We start from the raw sequence: 18,704 nt of genomic DNA, 5'->3' as shown, positions 1-18,704 counted from the left end.
CTCGGCCCGCGGTCCGAGATGTCCCGTGGTCCGAGTTGTCCCTGATTCGTCCATATGCACCTGTGAATCAATTTAGACCATATAACATCCAATCCATTCCTTTGCTGTAAATACCTTTCTATTAATATTGGATAGCTTCTACAATTCCAAAATTTTCTAAGAAAATTTAGTTTAGTCACTTTAGTGTCAGACGAATAGCTTGTAATTTTATCTTTTATAAATACATCTTACATAATAGCTATCTGTTATCAAGTTATTCTTTCACCGCGGCATGTCGACTGTTAACCCCAATCAAGGATAAACACCAACCGCAGACACCCCTCATTTCATTGTCTTCTCCTAGCAACGGGCATTGCTACACACGCTATGGAGTCAACATGTGTGTGTGTACGTGTACGTACGGGCATATCGGATAAGCAGCAGCAAATTGACGCTGTCCGCTGTGTTTCCCCCAACCTTTATTTTGGGAACCGTACGTACAACACCACAAAATCAAAAGGAACAAAGTAAATTAAAAGATTAGTAGACTATAATCTAGTTGGCATTATCGTGATATAGGTAACCACCGTTCCTTCATCACAGCAGCGCTTTATTCAGTCGCACGCACGGTTCCCTATTTCCACCTCCATTCACTTTGTACACAAATGCGCGTACACAAATCTATGAGTGGTTTCCTAAACCACGATTTGGCCATCTAGTTTTCGACGTAACAGAATTGGCAGCTGATCGGATATTAAAATCACTTCTTTCTGGCGATTGTAGTAAAATTGTGGAATCAATTTCTCTTCCGGATATCGGAGCGACAACCCCTTCCCACGACAGCCGAGATAGCGGAAGCGACAGGTGTAAATTTGGAACATGTCACAGCTAAGGAGAATAACATCAGAAACGTGATGGTGTGATTGTTTAACGATTTTAGTAGATTTTTCTAATAATATCAATACTAGACCTACGGTACAAGATCTAAGAGGCAAGACCGGAGAAGTTTTATAGTTTCTTAAAACTGAGTGAGTCGATATCGATCCAGGGATTTTTTCAGTTTCAGTGTCACTAAAAATAATTGTCAGTGTCATTTCTTTGAATTTGATCATGCAATTGCAAATAACTCGAGTTTTTTGTACTCGACAGTGAGCAAGTTGACTTGAAGATGAAAATACAGGAAGATTTTTAACTATAGGGCCTAGTATATGACCATCACCTTTCGTTATTGAAAGTAAAGCAGATAGGGTCTAAGAATTTGATAAAAAAACAACAACCCAGTGTCAACAATGCCAGTTGCACAAACCAGACTTGAAATCTTGCAAGTTCACAAGTTTCTGCAGTGTGTACGATCAAAGGACAAAGCGCAGATTGAGAAACTGTGCTCAAATGGAGTCCCACATCTTGTCAACTATAGTGAACCAGAGGAAGGTGAAACAGGATTGCATTTGGCAGCAAGAGTCAATGATGAGGAGATGGTGCGATTTCTTCTTGACTTGGGAGCCCATCCCAATGTCATCGATCTTAAAGGGAGAACAGCTGCAATGAGAGCTGCAGAGTTTGGCCATGTCCAGACGCTTGAAGTGTTAGCCACTGCTGGCTCGGACATGAAAATAAAAGACACTGATGGAAAAGGTAAAGAAGTCTTTCAACAATATTTTTTCATAATTAAAACTGATGTCTTTAAAATGTTTATTAGATAAAATTGGAACAATTAAAATTTCTGGATTGACAACAAAATCAAGTGCTTTTACTCTACAAATAATACATTGTGTGATCAATTGAGGTACGTACATATACATGTAAGCCCCCTTTTTCAGAAAATTCCACTTTCATTTGTTGGGCAAGTGATTCATTTTATTAAATCTGTTTAATTTTATTTCTAGTGGTTACACAGGTTTGTAAAATTTGTCTTCAAATTGAATGTTAAAGCTCAAATCTCAGCACAATGTCTAACAGTCAATTTTTTCCCAATTTCGCAGGTATTTTATTCTACTGTATTTTGCCAACCAGCCGTCATGCTCGCTGTACGTCAATAGTTATTGAGAACGGAGCAGAATGTAACAACACATCTAATGATGGTATGCCTCTTCTGGTTGTAGCCTGCCTGGAAGCAAAAGAGAATGAAGAAATCTGTAAGAAGCTCCTTGACCATGGTGCCGATCCAAACAGCACCCATCCAGTAAGTTTTATCTCAATCCCTCAAGGGCTACATGTACATGATTATTACGAGCAAGAGAAGTGCTTGGTGAAGACAATGCCAAACCTAGGAGGTGCATATTCAATCACAGGAAATCAGATATCAAAATGTCTAGTCTATGGTAATATGAACATATGAATATGAGATGCAAATTTGTGTAGTCAGTATGAAGACAGAATTGGAGCTAGTGTTAAGAAAAAATAAAATGTACTGAACAGTGAGTTGGTACTTTTGGGGTCCAAATCCACTTTCTCAAGTATCAAGAATCACATAAAGTACCATTACTATGAACTGAATAAAGGTTTTTATCTGGATGGTAACACAATAGATAGATATATTCCTTGATACATCTGTTGTTTGTTAGCTCACCTGTAAATGTGTTTGTTTAAATTGTGATTGCTGACTAATTGTGCACTTTGAAATTTAATCTAATTTTATCTTCTACTCATACAGTCAACCGGAAGAACAGCCCTAAATGCTGCAGCTGGTAGCGGAAGCGTTGAAGTCGTCAAGAATATCCTCACTAAAGGGGGTGATGTGAACACACCCGACAAGAACATGCTGACTCCTACGCACAGAGCATCCATGAGAGGCCATTTTGAAGTTCTTCAGGTATTAGCGAGCTACGGGGCTGACTTTGGATGTGTTGATGTCATCCTGAACACACCTGTACACTATGCTGCAGAGGGTGGTCATGCCTTATGTTGTAGATACCTTGCACAAAGAGGTAGGTCCGAGTTAATCAAGATAACAAATAGGCTTCATAAGTGAATTGTGTGCTGGCTAAAGCCTGAAAGAGTGTTTATTCTTTAAGCTACGATCAAGTCTGTATCCAAACCAAACAAATTTGAATTGGATACTATTGAAATGCTAGATTTCATCTCCCTCCTTCGATATTCATTACAAAGATAATCTTAATCTAGGCAATACATTTTTTAAAAGTCAGTTGATACTGATGTTGTTTTTCTTCTTGTTAACAGGCAATCTGTAAATATGTCAACTACTTTTATAAGTGCGTTTTTATCATCACATTTCCACATACTGGTAGATGATTCAAATCCAGTCCAGACAGACTGCTACATCCTGTGCTGTATGTGAATGTTGAGTGTGCCCTTATGATGGGAACTTCAGGGAGTATTTTACATTTTGCTTGCTGACTTCGATTTAATACTAATTACATGTATTGTAGTTGATTCTAAAAAGAACAGGTTGTATTTTTAGAACTTTCAGTAGCTTCTGATGCTACATTTACATGTATATTCATTGTTTTTCAAGTTACATTCATGTACAAAATTATCTTGCATGAAATAAGAAATTTATTGCTTGAATAATGACAGATGTCATCTCTAAGCTATTTTCATTGTAATTGTTGAATACTAAACCTACTCAAATGTTTTCTTCTATCTTAAACAGGTGCCAAAGCACATATGAAGAATGAGGATGGCCTACTTCCCAAGGTAATTGCAAAGAACTATGGATTCAAGGATGCACTGAAGGAATGCAAGAAGGCTGAGAAACTTGCCAAAAAGATCCAAACGGGTGGTAAACTCCCCACAGAGCCATGGGCTGTCAGAGTATACGATTGGGCAAATGCCAGGCAAGACGAACTCTCAAAGAAGTTCATGGAGATGGACCCTGAGATGAATGAAGTTGTATCAAAGGAACAGTTCTACGATGTCCTCATGTCGCTAGATGCACCCATCGATGAAGAAGACTTTAAAAAACTATTCCAACTTCATGACAAGACAAAAGAAAATGTTATCAACTACAGTGACTTTTTAGGAGCCAAGAAGTATGTTCACAAAACGTATCTCATGTCAGCGTACGCCAAAAAGGAAAAGAAAAAGAAGGGCAAGAAGGGAAAGAAGAAGAAGGGTAAAACCAAAGTGCCAATGCCAATTTGTTTAGGACCCGAAGGTGATAGGACTGAAAGAGGTGGACCTCCACCTGTATTCATTGAGAGACATGTTCCATTCACTGATACCGGTCGGTTTGATCGTGATAGACCACCACTTCATCCCATTCAGGATGACTCAGCATGGTATCTTAGTCATCCAGATAAAACTTACATTAATGTCAACGATGCTGCAAAGATGGGTGATATAGACTCGTTACGACAGGCTTACATTCATGGTAGGAGTGTGGATGTACGGGATAAATACTTCAAGACTGCTCTTATGATTGCGTGTGGTCAGGGAAACCTGGAGATCAGCAAGTTTCTAATTGACAATGGGTAAGTGAATTTGCATGTGATTTGCAGTTTATAAAAAAAATTGGAATAGGATAAAATACTGTTCAACCAAGTTAATAGATTCAAAACCCCTTCCATCTGATAATTTTCTCCTTTACCCCATAAATTATAAATTTTTCCATGTAAAAGCAATTAAAAATGCTTAAAATTGTACTTATGCACATTGACTTTTTAACCTGAATATCTGCTTGTGCTGAGATATTTTCTTAAATCACTGTAGTTTACATGAACATAAGAAGTGTAGTGTACAAAAACATCTTGCTAAGTCACGTGGTAAAATAAGAAGGATATGAAGTGTAATCAAGACACTTTAAAGAAAAATTTAGAGATTGAATATATGCTATGACTTGCATGTATTTTTCAAGATTGAACATTTCATAGTAGGTCCATTTCCACTGCATATATGTAATAATAATAATTTTTTATTTTAATAAATGACTTTAACCCAGGGCCCAGGTCAACACTTGTGATAACTTCAAATGGACCCCTCTTCACCACGCCTGTCTGTCTGGTCAGATAGATATCGTCCAGCGGTTAGTAGAGGCTGGTGCAGACATGAATGCTCAGGCATTGAATGGAGGTACACCACTCATGAGAGCTATACAAACAGGATCTCCAAACATTGTACAATATCTCATCAATAAAGGCTGTAATGTCCAACTTGAAAATAGGAAAGGTAAGATTTAACAGAAAGTGTGTAGAGTGAGCAAAAAAATATAAAAAAGTTTGAGCTCTATTAGACTTTGGTAGCTTTTTTCGTTACTAAAAGTCAATTCATATTTTCAAATTACTACTTTAGGGCAGAAAACCCTTAAAACAGTTATAATAAATTTCAATATGATTTTGATTTACATTATTCTGAAAATATGAGGTGATAAGAGGTTTTTTAATCAGATAGTTGTTCACTGCCCCAATTAAAAAAAAATACAGTCTGTGTTTTTCATCAAAAGAGTGTAACAGTTTCCAAAAGACATCCTTTTGATCCTTTCTCTCTCTTGCATACAGATCTCTCAAATGTTTTATCAACTCTTGCCCCTCCCTCTCTAGGTGTTTGATCCATAAATTTTGTGATAGATATGATTTAGTCAAATCTTTGTTCTTTCTACTCAGGGGACACGGCTATGGAGGTAGCGAGGTGGTGGGCCGATCCAAGGGTTCTTCAAATCGTCTCGGACAAGTTTGACACCATCCCAGCTCCAAAGGAAGGGAAGAAGAAGGGCAAGAAGAGTGCTGGAAAGAAGAGCGATGGAGGCAAAAGAGCACAGTCTGTACCGCCAATCCCTCAAGGTGGTCTAATATCACAACCATCAGGGGTAAGAAAGAAACTCTTGAAATTGCACCTGTCTTTTTAAAAATGCTTAGTTTATAGATAAATTTAGAATTCAATTTTGACTGAATTATAAGAATTAGGAGATCTCAGCTGGTAATATTCTCAAATCTTTTCAAATAGTGTCTGTTTCTGTTTGTCAAATATGTTTTGATATACCAGCTTTCTTATTTAGATGTACATGTATTCCATTTTGATGCATGGACGGACAATATTGTGTTCTTTACAACCTATGAGCTTGCCTTTAGATATACTTTAACTGACATAGCAACATATTTTGTGTGCAAAGTTGATTGAGGTATGCACTTCACTCACCAATGATTAGTTTGTGGAATGCTTTGCTAGGTCCCCAGAAGAGAATTACTTCTAATAAAATAGTAAAGTGGTTTAATGAACCAGACCGTATGTGTTTGTCATTTAAGAAAGGAAATGTTCATTTTAATGTGAATATTAGAGTACAGTCACATTTTATGTGTGTGGCTTGATGTAGAGTCAGTGAAAGTTTGCAGATTGGTAAAGGATTAGAGGTCAGTTGATACAGGAGTTTGACTTGAAAAAAAGTTTTATAAGAAATTTACCCTGAATAGGATTTAATAGCAATCTAAAAAAAAAGCACTGTGAGGCTAAATGTGGGGTTGCCCTAAAATATGAGCTTTTGTAATGGCCATTTTGGTCAAGATTTAAAAGCCTTAAAAAAATCTTAGTATCTACATACCAATAATATTTAATAAAGACTACAAATGATCTGAGAACTGGTATGCAGCCTCTTGTTTATGGAAACTAGCGAAATCTACTTTTATCTGTTTTCTTTAGACCGACTCTCCAATCACGACACCCCGTGAGCGTAAGGGTTCCGTTCTGCGAGCAGCATCAGCCATGGCCGGAGGTATAGAACACCAGGAGGATATCACATATGTACCCCTGAAAGCATGGAGTAATGTACCAAACACAAGGGAGCTTATCATTAAGAAGGAACAACGAAGACAGAGATATGGCGACGGTATCGACTTCCCAGATTACAGGCAACCTTTCAATGAAAATTTCATGAAAAAATCAGAAGAACTTGGTGGTGCGGACTCCGATGATGACTGAAATACATGAATATTGATTTGGAACCAGGACTGGATGTTTGATCATGTGATTAAATAAAGAAATTACATTCGAGTATTAATGTAAGTACATGGGGGGGGGGCTTTCAAGATTTGATCAATATGAAGGAATCACACATACAGAACAAGGTGATGAAAGTCATTGTTTTGGGGCAGAAATTTATTACATGGAATGCAATTACATGTATACTATTCAAAGTGCGGTATGTGTGTCAAGGAGAAGTATGCAGAGAAGTGTGGGAGTTTGCCTAATACTGTGGTCACATTTGCTCTACGGCGGCTGTATGGCGAGTCGAAAACAGCCGTTTTATTCATTTCTATTCAAATCATGTAGCTGGAACAAAAAAATGTTAAAACGGTTGTTTGTGACTCGCCGTACAAGAAATGTGACTGAGGTATAAGTAAGTGCAGACTATATTGTTGGGAATTCAAGTTTGACTAAGAAGTCTCAAGTAGTTTTTAGTTGGTTCCTTACTATGGCAAGAACCAAATTGGATGGACTAATCTATAATTTCATGGATACCCCTTACTGAGATCATATTCACCTGTGTCATTTGTTTTAATGCTTTACTTTCATGATATATTTCAAAGAGGATTTTTTTTTCCGGTGAATTTGTAATGCATTTTCTCCTTTAGTATAAATGGAATGTGGTGATAAATTAGCTTTTACTCATCAAATATATGTGGTCTTTGTGTACTGATCTCATACAATATGCAATAGTTGAATATACACAATATTATTTAAAAATTGAATATGTATTACTGTGCTAAATTTGTTGTAATTTCTTTTATACCATTGTCTATGGACTTGTACGCTATGCATCAAACCCCACTGAATGCCATACTGAACAATTTAAGACTATGCACCTATTTCTTTTGCAAAAAATATATGATCAATCAAACACATTTTTTCCCTTTTATTTAAACTAGAGTTTGCATTTATAGTTTGTGCACTACATGTATATTTGTACCTTTTATGACTTTTTGTGAGTTTGAACGGTATATTTCTCCAATACCTTAAAATCAATGGTCAATGGATATCAGTAGTATTTAAGTGACAAATGTATTTTAAGTGAAAGTGAATGGTTGATTATATGAATGTAAATCTATGTGCTGAAATAATGTATATTTTAAATTACTTGTACGTTAAAATCGGTTTGTTGAAACACCTTGCATGTTCTGCCAGCATTAATATCTCAGACTAATGTATTCTTATTTGTGTATCAGATCTTGATAGTAAGATTTGTGAATTCTATTGGCACCAAAAAGCATTATCACAGCCATTTTTGAAGTTTTATGAAATTATGCACAGAATTGATGAAAATCCAACATTTTTGTCAAATTTTGAAATTTATGGAAATCATGGTGAACAATATTTTGGAACAAAATCAGATCTGAAAGATCACTATGTGTACCTCTGTTGATTTATTAACTTTATTTGCTTTCTAAGCTCTGGATTCCGTTTAATAAGATGCCTATATTTTTGTGACATTTATTGAAGTAGAGAGAGATAATCTCTATGTAATTCATTACCATTGTTAAATATCATGCGATTATCAATAAATATTTATGGATATGCATTTGCTGTTTTCTCTGTTTTGTATGAAAGTCAGCGTCTGTCAAGTAAGCTATACGTAGGAACAACAGCAAAATATGCCCTTCATTTATTAAAATGAGATAGAAAAGAAAATCATCTCTTCTATCAAAAGTGCACTTTGGCTCAATAGCCTATTAATCAGATATCATACCACATTATCACCTACCCATTCATTACTAGAGAAAACAAATTGGTTTTGTCTTAAATGCAATCCTAGCTTGTAAATTATTTACATACATGTATATGTCCAATATCAACCTGATATTGATTTCAGATCCATTAAATCTATTATTTCAAATCACTAAAACCCATCTCCAGTCAGTTTAAACCTGTTCTTTACTACACTTTAATTTGTTTAATGCATTTTACCAAAATTCTGCTCAATCTTTTATGCAGTAATCCTATATCTTTTCATTTCCAATCCTCATATAAGCAGACAAAACAGCCGGGATGTTTGGGGGGGAAAAATGAAGTATACATAGCACCTTAATGACTGGATTCTTGCCCCATTACATGTTTGGCACCACGCTCGTCCACAACAAGCAATGTACTGTGTGTACACTTCAAAATCTATCAAACTTGCCAAATAAGGAATAAAAAAGTGCACTTATAAAAGTCTTGAGAGCCTGGAGCCTGGAGCATGGGAAAGGGATATATTTCACCCTATAATGGAAATATAAAATTTCAGACATTCAAAGTCGGGAAACGTGGCAAAATACTTGTTTTGGGTCCATTTTGAAAGTCCATGACCGAGCATGGGGTCCACCATATGACAGTGCCACTTCTAGATTCTCGCTAAAAGGAGCAGACTTGCCGATCGGTATAAAATTTCATCAAAGCTGTCTAGAATATTAGACTTGGGCAGTACCTTGGTTTTAATAGGCTTAAGTTCGAGAGCACATTTCCCTTCGTCAATCTAAGAATTTCTTCGAGAAAAAAATTGGTACTCGTCGCCTCTGTTACGAAAGTTTAACTTGATACTTCAAACAAAAATAAAATGTTGATTAGCATTGTAATTTTAAGTTTCTCAACAATCAAAAAGGCACATTCGGGCAGAGGGAAAGTAAGTCCCTCCTTCTTCGAGAAAAAAATTGGTACTCGTTGCCTCTGTTACGAAAGTTGAAACTTGATACTTTAAACAAAAATAAAACATTGTAAATTGAAGTTTCTCAACAATCACAAAGGCACATTCGGGCAGAGAGAAAGTAAGTCGCTCTTTCATCCCCACCCCGCCTTTCACTATCTCTATTTCTTCTCCCTTCTCTCCCTTCTCTCCCCCTCTAACTCTTTTCTCTTTTGCATGTTAATCTTTTAAAGGAGGATCGTGACCATAGAGATGTCTTTACAATCGTGGCAAACCATATCTTGCACTCACAGATCAACCACATATCAAACTTGTGAAATTGTCAAGCAAGATGTTTATTTATCTTTCATTGCAATAGCAGTACATTTGAGCACACAAATCAAAAAAACAGAACAGAACAAAAGTCAGAAGATAAACATACAATCTACAAAACAATATACTGGTCTTGAATTCATAGTTCAAAGATTGTCTCAGTGATTGTAACATTATCAATTTGGTCAATACAATAATATCAAATTGAGAATTCATTCATTTAATGAAAAATATAATGCATCAATTACATAATAAAAAAAAACAAACCTTACAGGATAGTTTACATCAGTAAATAGTGTGTTTTAACAATATGATTGTATTTTCAGCATATATTTGTGAATAGAATTTTTAATCTTCTAATATCAATTAATAATAAGTTCAGTTATTTTTAGCTACAAATTTTGCTTTAAATTTCACTTTTGTGTGTGTTATTTCATATAAAATAAAGATAATCATGATTATGGTTTAATAATCCATATTCTGAAGAGGCTTTAAAGAGTTTAAAAGAGTGCCAAGCACATCAAAACTTTTTTTTGCAGTGGTAACAGTGGTAACAATGCTTGCTAGCAGGTTTTCAAACAATATGAAATTCTATGTTATTTGAGGCAGCATTTGAGACCACCAACAATGTAAAAGCAATAAAGGTAGATAAACATGTAGGAGAAATGTAGTTAGCCATCATTTCTATCAAAATGTATAGGGTATAAGGGTTATTTGTTTTGTTTTAACACAAACATTTCATACATGTTGTTTTATGTATATTTAATCAATTATGTCTTTTTGTTTGTATAATATGAACAAAAAATAAATGAATACTTTGCAAGAACTAGATGTTTTTTTAGTTAGTTTGATGAAGAATAAAAAAAGAGGGAAGCTGGTTGATACACAGGTCGGTTAGAAGGGAAGTCTGGATAAATGACAGTTTTTAATTTCTTGCTTCTAGACAGTACCATAAATGCTGATAAATCGATAATCTCCAAATTCAAGCTTCCATCAGATTTAATTACAAATGGGACAATGTTTACAAAGTGACATATCAAACAAGTAAACAACGGTTTGATTAATCCATTTTAGAATATGGTTCCTTTATAACTTTATTCTACAAATAATGTAATCTTACATTCAATAATTCAAATAGCTTCAACTATACATTTTCATCTAAAAGCTGCAAAGGGATTTTACCAAACTCAAGGTGTGCTCAAAAATAAATAGCAAAAGAAAAAAATTGCTACAAATGGAGAAAAAAAATATTAGTCTATTATTTCTATTTCAGATAAACAAAGACAATATTACATGTACATCAATATATACATATAAAATATAAGGTTACCCCTCAAGTTTGAGTTTTAAGAAGGCTATATTATCAAAAAAAATATGTATACAGATATTTAAAGTAAATATCAGCTTAATCTATATTGCAATTATTTGATATTATTCTTTTTTTCAATATGGGAATAATTTCTCATAAAATGATCATCAAAGTTTCAATCCTTTTTTTACCACTGTGCTTAATATTGTAATGACACTAAAAATCAAGAACATTCCTCATGAATTCAAACAGACAACTTACCAACCAAAGACATGATTAATCAATAAAATTAATTCTCTCATTTGAAATGAATAAAACATTATAATATCTTCAAAGCAATATAATTTACCAGCAAGATTGCAATTCTTAGCTTCAGCCTTTCACAATTATTTTCATATGGAATATTAGAATCTGAATTCATATTTATATAGCAATACACACCAGAGTGAGTGTTCTCAAATGAAATCATTCTTAGTACTAAAATAAGCAATTTTATCTTGTGAATACACTTATATTTTTTGGTAAATATAAGTCCAATTAAATGAACAATTTGCTTTTATACCATATCACATACTTGCTTACGTGTACTATCCAGTTTATTGGATGAACAATTTGGTTTAAACAAATATGACAGAGATAATAAACATCTTCATTTTACTTACACAAGCAGGATCTGCTACAAGTCAATTCACTTACAAGGGAAGATACAATGTTATTCTAGTAGCTCGTAATACTAATATACTATAAAGAGAGAAGACTTCATTGAGTGTGTTTATATACATATGTATAATATTTTGTTTGAACAATAAGTTTGACATGAAGGAGTTATTCAAAGACATGCAAATTGGTGCCTCAATGAACTATTTTCATTTCTCCAGAGAAAAATGCAAGCATTTGACCATGTATCAAGTCTGCTATATTGTGGGAGGTCAAAATGCTTACATAGTATGTTTCTCTTTATGTTTCCACAGTGAAGATTACTAGTTAAGTTTCATTTCCTGAACAACATTTTTATTGAATTTTAGTGCCAAATGTGCTGACAAATCAAACCTCTATTAACTAACAACTCTTGCGATTAAAAAAACAGCTGCATTTTAAGCGATTCATTTTGTATTAAAGACAGGGAAAGCAAGAATGCATTGGTCTAAGTTCAGCTGCTACAATATATGAAGTTTAAATGCCTATATCATTCTCATCTCTCATTGGAATGATAGAATAATGGGAACACAAGGAACATCAAATAACACGAGTTATGGAATTATTATTTGTATACATCACAATTAAAACTTCACTCAGTGCAACTTTTAAGAGACTCTGACTGACTCTCTTATTTATCAATGACACTTCAGAAAAAAATTGTTGATCAACTGTGCAATATTTTCCCCAAGAATAGTGCATATATCCATATAAATAATGAAATAAGGGTTGAGATATGATTAAGATAAATGCAAGTATTACAGTAATAATGCAAATCATTAGCAATTATAATAAACTTTCATTAAGTGGTACAGAAGCATTGAATGCCATTTTCATCATAAAAAGGGAAAAAATGATTTTGATAAATGATAGCTGATGGAAAAACAATTATGACACACGAGTATAGTTCTTCCCAGTACCGTTACTCAAATAAATAAATAATTAACATAGGAACAAAAAAGAGAAGAACCTGAACTGATTGAGTATAAATAATCTAATATTAGTAATAACATTACTAAAGACTACTTTGGCACAGAGTCAATACATTAAAATCACTGTTTTTCACTACAAAATGTTTCAGACTGTCATTTGTGTTTCATTGAACTGTATGTTCATTGTGTTGAAAATAAACCCTCCCCCTCCCATCAAATAAAAAAAAATTAAAAAAAAATCAAAATTATGAAAAAGATGACCAATATAAGCCTGTACAAAAAGGATGTAAAAAGTTTAAATTCAATATCGAGTATGAGTGGGTCATTAAAAAAATGCTAATACAAAGCTGTAAGTTTGTCAGTATGATAATTACTTTTTTTTCTTAAGAAAAGTGCAACAATTTCAACCTCAATAACAGTATATGAAGCTGTCCCATGACTCCATATGGGTATCTGCAAATACACTGATAAAAATAACATTGATTTACATCATCATAAATATATTCATATGCATCACAGTACTGAGTAATATACTGTATTTCTTATAACATCATATATAGCACGGCTATAGGATTTCAAACTTGATGCCAAATATTATGTCAAACCTATGGAGTTGTATGGATGGATATAATTTCTAAATAGTTTCAAATGAATACACTATCAAATGTTACCATGAATCATTAGGTTTGTGCACGCTGTGCAGTGTATTTTTGGAATGGTGAGTTTACATATTTCAAATAAAACATACAATTCTTTTTCATCTTTTCCATGCCTCGACCTTACATCAAATAAGGAACAATATATCAACAAATTACCACAGTTTCACCCAAAAAAATCAAACTGACACAATTAAGGAAAAAGAATGTCTCATAAAAAATAAAGATATAACATACTTCTCTTTCAAAAAATAAACTATACTTCCATGTCTTCTCATTGCATTCATTTTAACACCTGACAAGCAATGACCACTTGGTGGCGCTCTTTCATTGTAAGGACACAATTGTGGTACAATTTTTTTTTTCATATCAAAATTTGAAAGAAAATGAACATTCAGTACTTCTGATTTTAAAACCTAGTTTATGGTACAACATGATCAGGCAGACTGGTGGTTTTCTCACTCAATTCACATGCATTATTATTATTCTACATATTTACAAAAACAGAAAATCCCATTCACATAACAGGATTTTCTTTACTTGGGCCATTCTCGGTCATGTGTGTGACCAAAATTATGACAAATCTTTACTTTAATAGTTACAAATCAAAAACTTTCAGAGATTTTAAACTTTCAAAATCATGCTTCTGTGTGAAGTCACACACGTGACCCACTCCTTTTGACCTCTGACCTTGAACCTGCATTTTGGAGATAGCTAAAAATATTTCTCAATCATAGCTTACTAAACATGTTAATGCTATATAACCTTTGATATTACTAAATCTCTAAAACTTTTGAATTTATAACTGATTGAAATCAAGGTTTGTTATAATTTCGGTCACACACATGACCAAGAATAGCCCACTTAACAATCAATAATATCTTTCAAAGATAGCATTATAGGTCATTCAAGTACTGGAATCTTATCACTGGAATTATCTCTAAATTTAAATCTATCGCCAGATCCTAATTTGAATTAAATTCATTCTGGTCCAGCATGCAGCTGTTCTTTCTGTACCACTAAGCTGCAAGACTGACAAAATAATAGAATTTATTCAAAGACAACACCTCTTAAATGTTCTAAACACAAGTCATAAGGATATAAAGTAATTTCTAATGTCCTTTGGCAGTTCAACAGCATGGTGCTTTGACTTACCGGTAAGTCCTTGTGCTTGCAAGATTGCAGGTTTGAATCCCCAAATGGGCATGGATTTTAATTTGAAAATTTTGATTTTTCTTGTTTGAAATAAAATTGAGGCAATATGTTGGTATAGCATACCGAAGGGATGACGTCACAAATTTATTATTTTTTTTTTTAGAATTTCAGTGTTTTTTTATACCATATTTTGGTTGAGCATGATGAAAAACCCCCTCAGCAAAAATTTGGTGGGAATCGGTCCATGGGGCCCTAAGAGATGACCTCTGAATACATAATTAGCCCAACTGAAGTCAGTGTATTATTGGCCAGGTTCTTAAAGTTAGGAACCAGGCCATAATACACTGACTTCAATGGGGATAATTATGTATTCATGAGGTCATATCTAAGGGCCCCATGGACCGATTCCCACCAAATTTGGGTTGTGGGGGTTTTCATCATGCTCTACCAAAATATGGTATAAAAACGCTGATATGCAAAAAGTAAAAATTGATGACGTCACACTTCGGTACTCTATAAAGGCCATAAGTGCAAGACTTGTTGTAGCCTGATTCAGTCTTCAAAACAAAATGGTGATGCAGAAATTTCATCCAGCATGTTCAAATGGTGGATACACTCAACTACTTCAAAATTTTCTTTGAATTTTTTACCATAAAATCTTGATAAAATTTTATAATATATTTGTATATTGTTCCAATAAATCCATAGAATTCAACAAAACCTTTCAGGTATTTATTAAAAAATAACTTTACTTTAAATCGACATCATTGGAACTTTTAATTGATGCTGAAATAAAAGTTCAAAGGCATTTTAAATGACCAAATGAACACAGAAATATGATTATATTTGCCTAGGCATACTTCGTATATAATTGTATTACAATATGCACTATAAAAATATCAAACTCCTTTTTTAAAGCCTCAATCAATTTTTGTCCTAACATGCTGCATCTCTAAAATACAACCCTTACTTACAAAAGCATTTTGTTCATTATTACACTTTATATCATAACCCTCTTCTTGTAATTTACAAAGGAACTTTTCTACTGACAGAAAGACATTATTATCTATACAAGCATCGAACAATAAAATGACAAAGAGTATTCGGTCAATGAATCTACACAATTTTTTTATAAACAATATTAACAATTCAAATTCAATTACACTTTACATCAATATGATACATCAACAGCTTACGAGAGGACCAAATACATTCCAAACGTTTGGCAAGTGCATAATACATAGCAACAACATGAAGAATGTCATATTTATTCTTTGGTAACAATTTGAATAAAAACTGCTGTTCATTTAAAAGATTTTCAATGAAATGTCAACTATGAATGGACAGAAAATATATTCGAAAAAAAGAAAAAAACAATGTATAAAATACAAAATGTCAAGAAGTTATCAATTCATCCAGGCATGCAAAAAGTATTATAATTTGGTCATGACAAGAGAGAGAGGTTTTGGAGGAGAAAGCTCTTCTCAAGAAACAATTTATTAATACAACATTCAGATAACAACATTCTAAAGGGAAGTTCACCCTTATGATAAGTTGGTTAGGATAAAAGCAGAAAAAAAATAAAAATATTGACAGTTTCTGGAAAACCTCATAAAAAAATAAAAAGGTATCAAGTTCTAAAAATTTTAAATATCTAACATGATATGCAAGCAGCTTTTCCATATATCATGTTCTATATATTCCATAAATTTGTTTTTTTTATATGGAATATGATAAATACGAATATATTTTTCTTAAAGAATGGGGTATGAACTGTGAAATTGTGCGTCTGATGATATATTCAACACACATACATGTATAAAACCATTATCAAATTTTGGGGGAAATGGCAATGGAGAATTTATGATGCAAAACAATATCGTCTGTGAGGTCACATTATTTCTCCAAAAAAAAAAATTCATAACTGTTATTTTTTGATGGATTTTTTTAAACCTTTGAATTTTTCTGCTTTCATCAAAACTGAAATTATCAGGGTAAATTCCCTTTGATACATGAAATCATTAGATAAGCATTTACCATCTTCTCCATAATCAGAAGAAAACAGACAACTTCATATCTACAAAGATAAAGCACTCCAACAAGAAGAGTTTACACTTTTAAAAGCAACACTTTTTCGGTGCTATACAGTATGTACAACTGGATTAATGTCACAGGGAAGTTCTGTTCATTACTTGTAAGGAAAATGTACATATTCAAGCAAATACAATAAATTTCAAAAGACATAAATACAATTTGTATTTCCATACAATAAATATAAAAATCTGACCAACTGATCACATAAAGCATGCTTATGAAACATAAAAAGAAGGGCACAATTGCACTCCGCACCTGTGTACTGTCTTGTTTTCATTAAAATATACAAGAAAATATATGATAAATGCACATGAAATACGTACATATTGCAGAGTCAAGGAACAGAAGTTCACAAAGTGCACTTTTTATCTCGAAAATGCACAAAGAACAACCTAAATTTTACAGGATGTTTTTTCCGCCAAATCAATTTATCTGAAGATTGTCTCTGCAGTAAAGATTTGTTATTTCATAGAATGTGGAAATGTTGGTGAAAAGCTTAAAAGTCTAAGTTTAAAATATGTTTTTAATTCGTTAACATTACAAAAATAAGGTTCAGAAAGTTGATTATTATGTAAAGTAAATCTCAAAGAAAATTGTGACCTTTCAGACTGAAGACAAATTTAGATGAGATAAGATATGCTCTCTTTATACAACTTGATAAATGACAATGTAAACATTAATTGGCAACTAAAATTTAAGTTACGATTTCATTCTTAAGACTAAATGCTTTTTGTCAATGACAAAAAACAAAATATATTTTTATGCATGGCACTGTTCCATCACTTCAGGTACTCTTCATAGAAATAAACAAATTCTGTTTGTTGACATTCATACATCAAACAGTGAAACATATTTAATTATTTTATTGCCAAGAAAAAGGAATCCTTGACATTACTGGCAAAGTTTATCAATGGAATTCAGTCCTCCTTATTCCCTGCGTGGTCTTCGTCTCAAGGTGCCATAGTCCTCATAATCGTTAGTGGATCGAATTCTCTTGCCGACCTGGACCTGCGATTGGGCCGTCAGCTGAAGGTGGATGGCTGCAGTGTTTAGTTTACCTGTAGAGGTGAGGATACCACGCAGGCCTTTCATCTTCGCACTCCTCAAGAGGATCTTGGGTACAGGTTGCGGTGGCAGGTTGATGCTGTCCTCAAGATCATCCTTGGTGTCATCATCCTCATCGACACATCCTGCATCATCACCTTGTTTACTCTCACTCTGTCCTTGTGCACCAGTATCATCCTGTGAAAGCTGCGACTTGAGACGCCTGTGGAATGCCATTTCTGCAGGACTCTCGGCTTTCATGAGAGATTCTAGGGTCATGCCCGGGAAGGCACTGCCATTTGAGCGAGTGCTCAGAAAGTCACTGAATTCCGTCTTGGTGTCCCAAAGTGACCCTAAGCCGGTGAAAGGATCGGAGAAGAGTTCTGGATGAATGTTATCCTCATTGCGTTCACCCTCATTCTCCGTCTTACCTTTCTTTCCACAACTATCTGCTTCATCAGGTGCAGAGACCACATTCTTGTTGATATCCTCTTCCTTATCCTTCCCAGTTTTCTTCGCTTCACCAGCCTCTCCTTCTCCTTCCTCCTCTTTATCTTCTTCCTCATCATCCTCCTCATTCTCTTCCACTTCTTCTTTTCCATCAGCATCAATTAACCTTACATCTAACCGATCTCTAATGCTGCTATCAAACTTGGTTACCGAGGCTACAAAGTGCTTCGCCCACGTGATGTGCAAGACAGGGGTAGAACTGCCTTCTTCCCACTTACAGATGTTGTCATAGAGACGTAGGTAGAAGCCATAGCATTCAGGGTCTTTTGGGATGTGCCTAGCATCTCTGGAATGGTAAACAGTAGCTTCCTTCAGGATAGTGGGGATTAGTTCATTGGCCACTTCCATGAATTCCTTGTACACCTCCTCATCTTCGCGTTGGTAGTTGTACCTTCATTAAAAGAAAAAAGAAGGAATTTAACGAAATGAATGAATAAATTTTAGAAAAA

At 34.1% G+C, this 18,704-nt stretch overlaps 2 protein-coding genes across 2 annotated transcripts in view; one reads left to right on the top strand and one right to left on the bottom strand.

The window, feature by feature from the left end:
- The first annotated feature begins 698 nt into the window (after window positions 1-698).
- On the top strand, window positions 699-8,670 carry LOC121418792 (ankyrin repeat and EF-hand domain-containing protein 1-like). The gene is made up of 7 exons (XM_041612928.1): window positions 699-1,614; window positions 1,962-2,161; window positions 2,633-2,906; window positions 3,593-4,412; window positions 4,880-5,106; window positions 5,541-5,743; window positions 6,571-8,670. The coding sequence occupies exons 1-7, from the start codon at window positions 1,269-1,271 to the stop codon at window positions 6,847-6,849; spliced, it is 2,349 nt and encodes a 782-aa protein (XP_041468862.1). The 5' UTR covers window positions 699-1,268; the 3' UTR covers window positions 6,850-8,670.
- A 6,877-nt stretch (window positions 8,671-15,547) lies between these two features.
- LOC121418791 (menin-like) overlaps window positions 15,548-18,704 on the bottom strand; it is a 36,633-nt gene continuing 33,476 nt past the window's right edge. The window contains exon 6 of the mRNA XM_041612926.1: window positions 15,548-18,646. Coding sequence (XP_041468860.1) covers window positions 17,629-18,646 — 1,018 coding nt within the window. The 3' untranslated portion in view covers window positions 15,548-17,628. The remainder of the gene's footprint in view (window positions 18,647-18,704) is intronic.

This window comes from Lytechinus variegatus, chromosome 7, assembly GCF_018143015.1.
Source record: "Lytechinus variegatus isolate NC3 chromosome 7, Lvar_3.0, whole genome shotgun sequence".
NCBI classification, from domain to species: domain Eukaryota; kingdom Metazoa; phylum Echinodermata; class Echinoidea; order Temnopleuroida; family Toxopneustidae; genus Lytechinus; species Lytechinus variegatus.
Note: the sequence above shows the minus strand (reverse complement) of the source record. Positions and strands in the feature narration are given on the sequence as shown.

Coding starts and splice junctions, on each gene's coding strand:
- LOC121418792 (XM_041612928.1), top strand. CDS start 1,269: ATGCCAGTTGCACAAACCAGACTTGAAATCTTGCAAGTTCACAAGTTT. Junction 1,615..1,961: donor AAAAGACACTGATGGAAAAG/GTAAAGAAGTCT, acceptor CCAATTTCGCAG/GTATTTTATTCTACTGTATT. Junction 4,413..4,879: donor AAGTTTCTAATTGACAATGG/GTAAGTGAATTT, acceptor ACTTTAACCCAG/GGCCCAGGTCAACACTTGTG.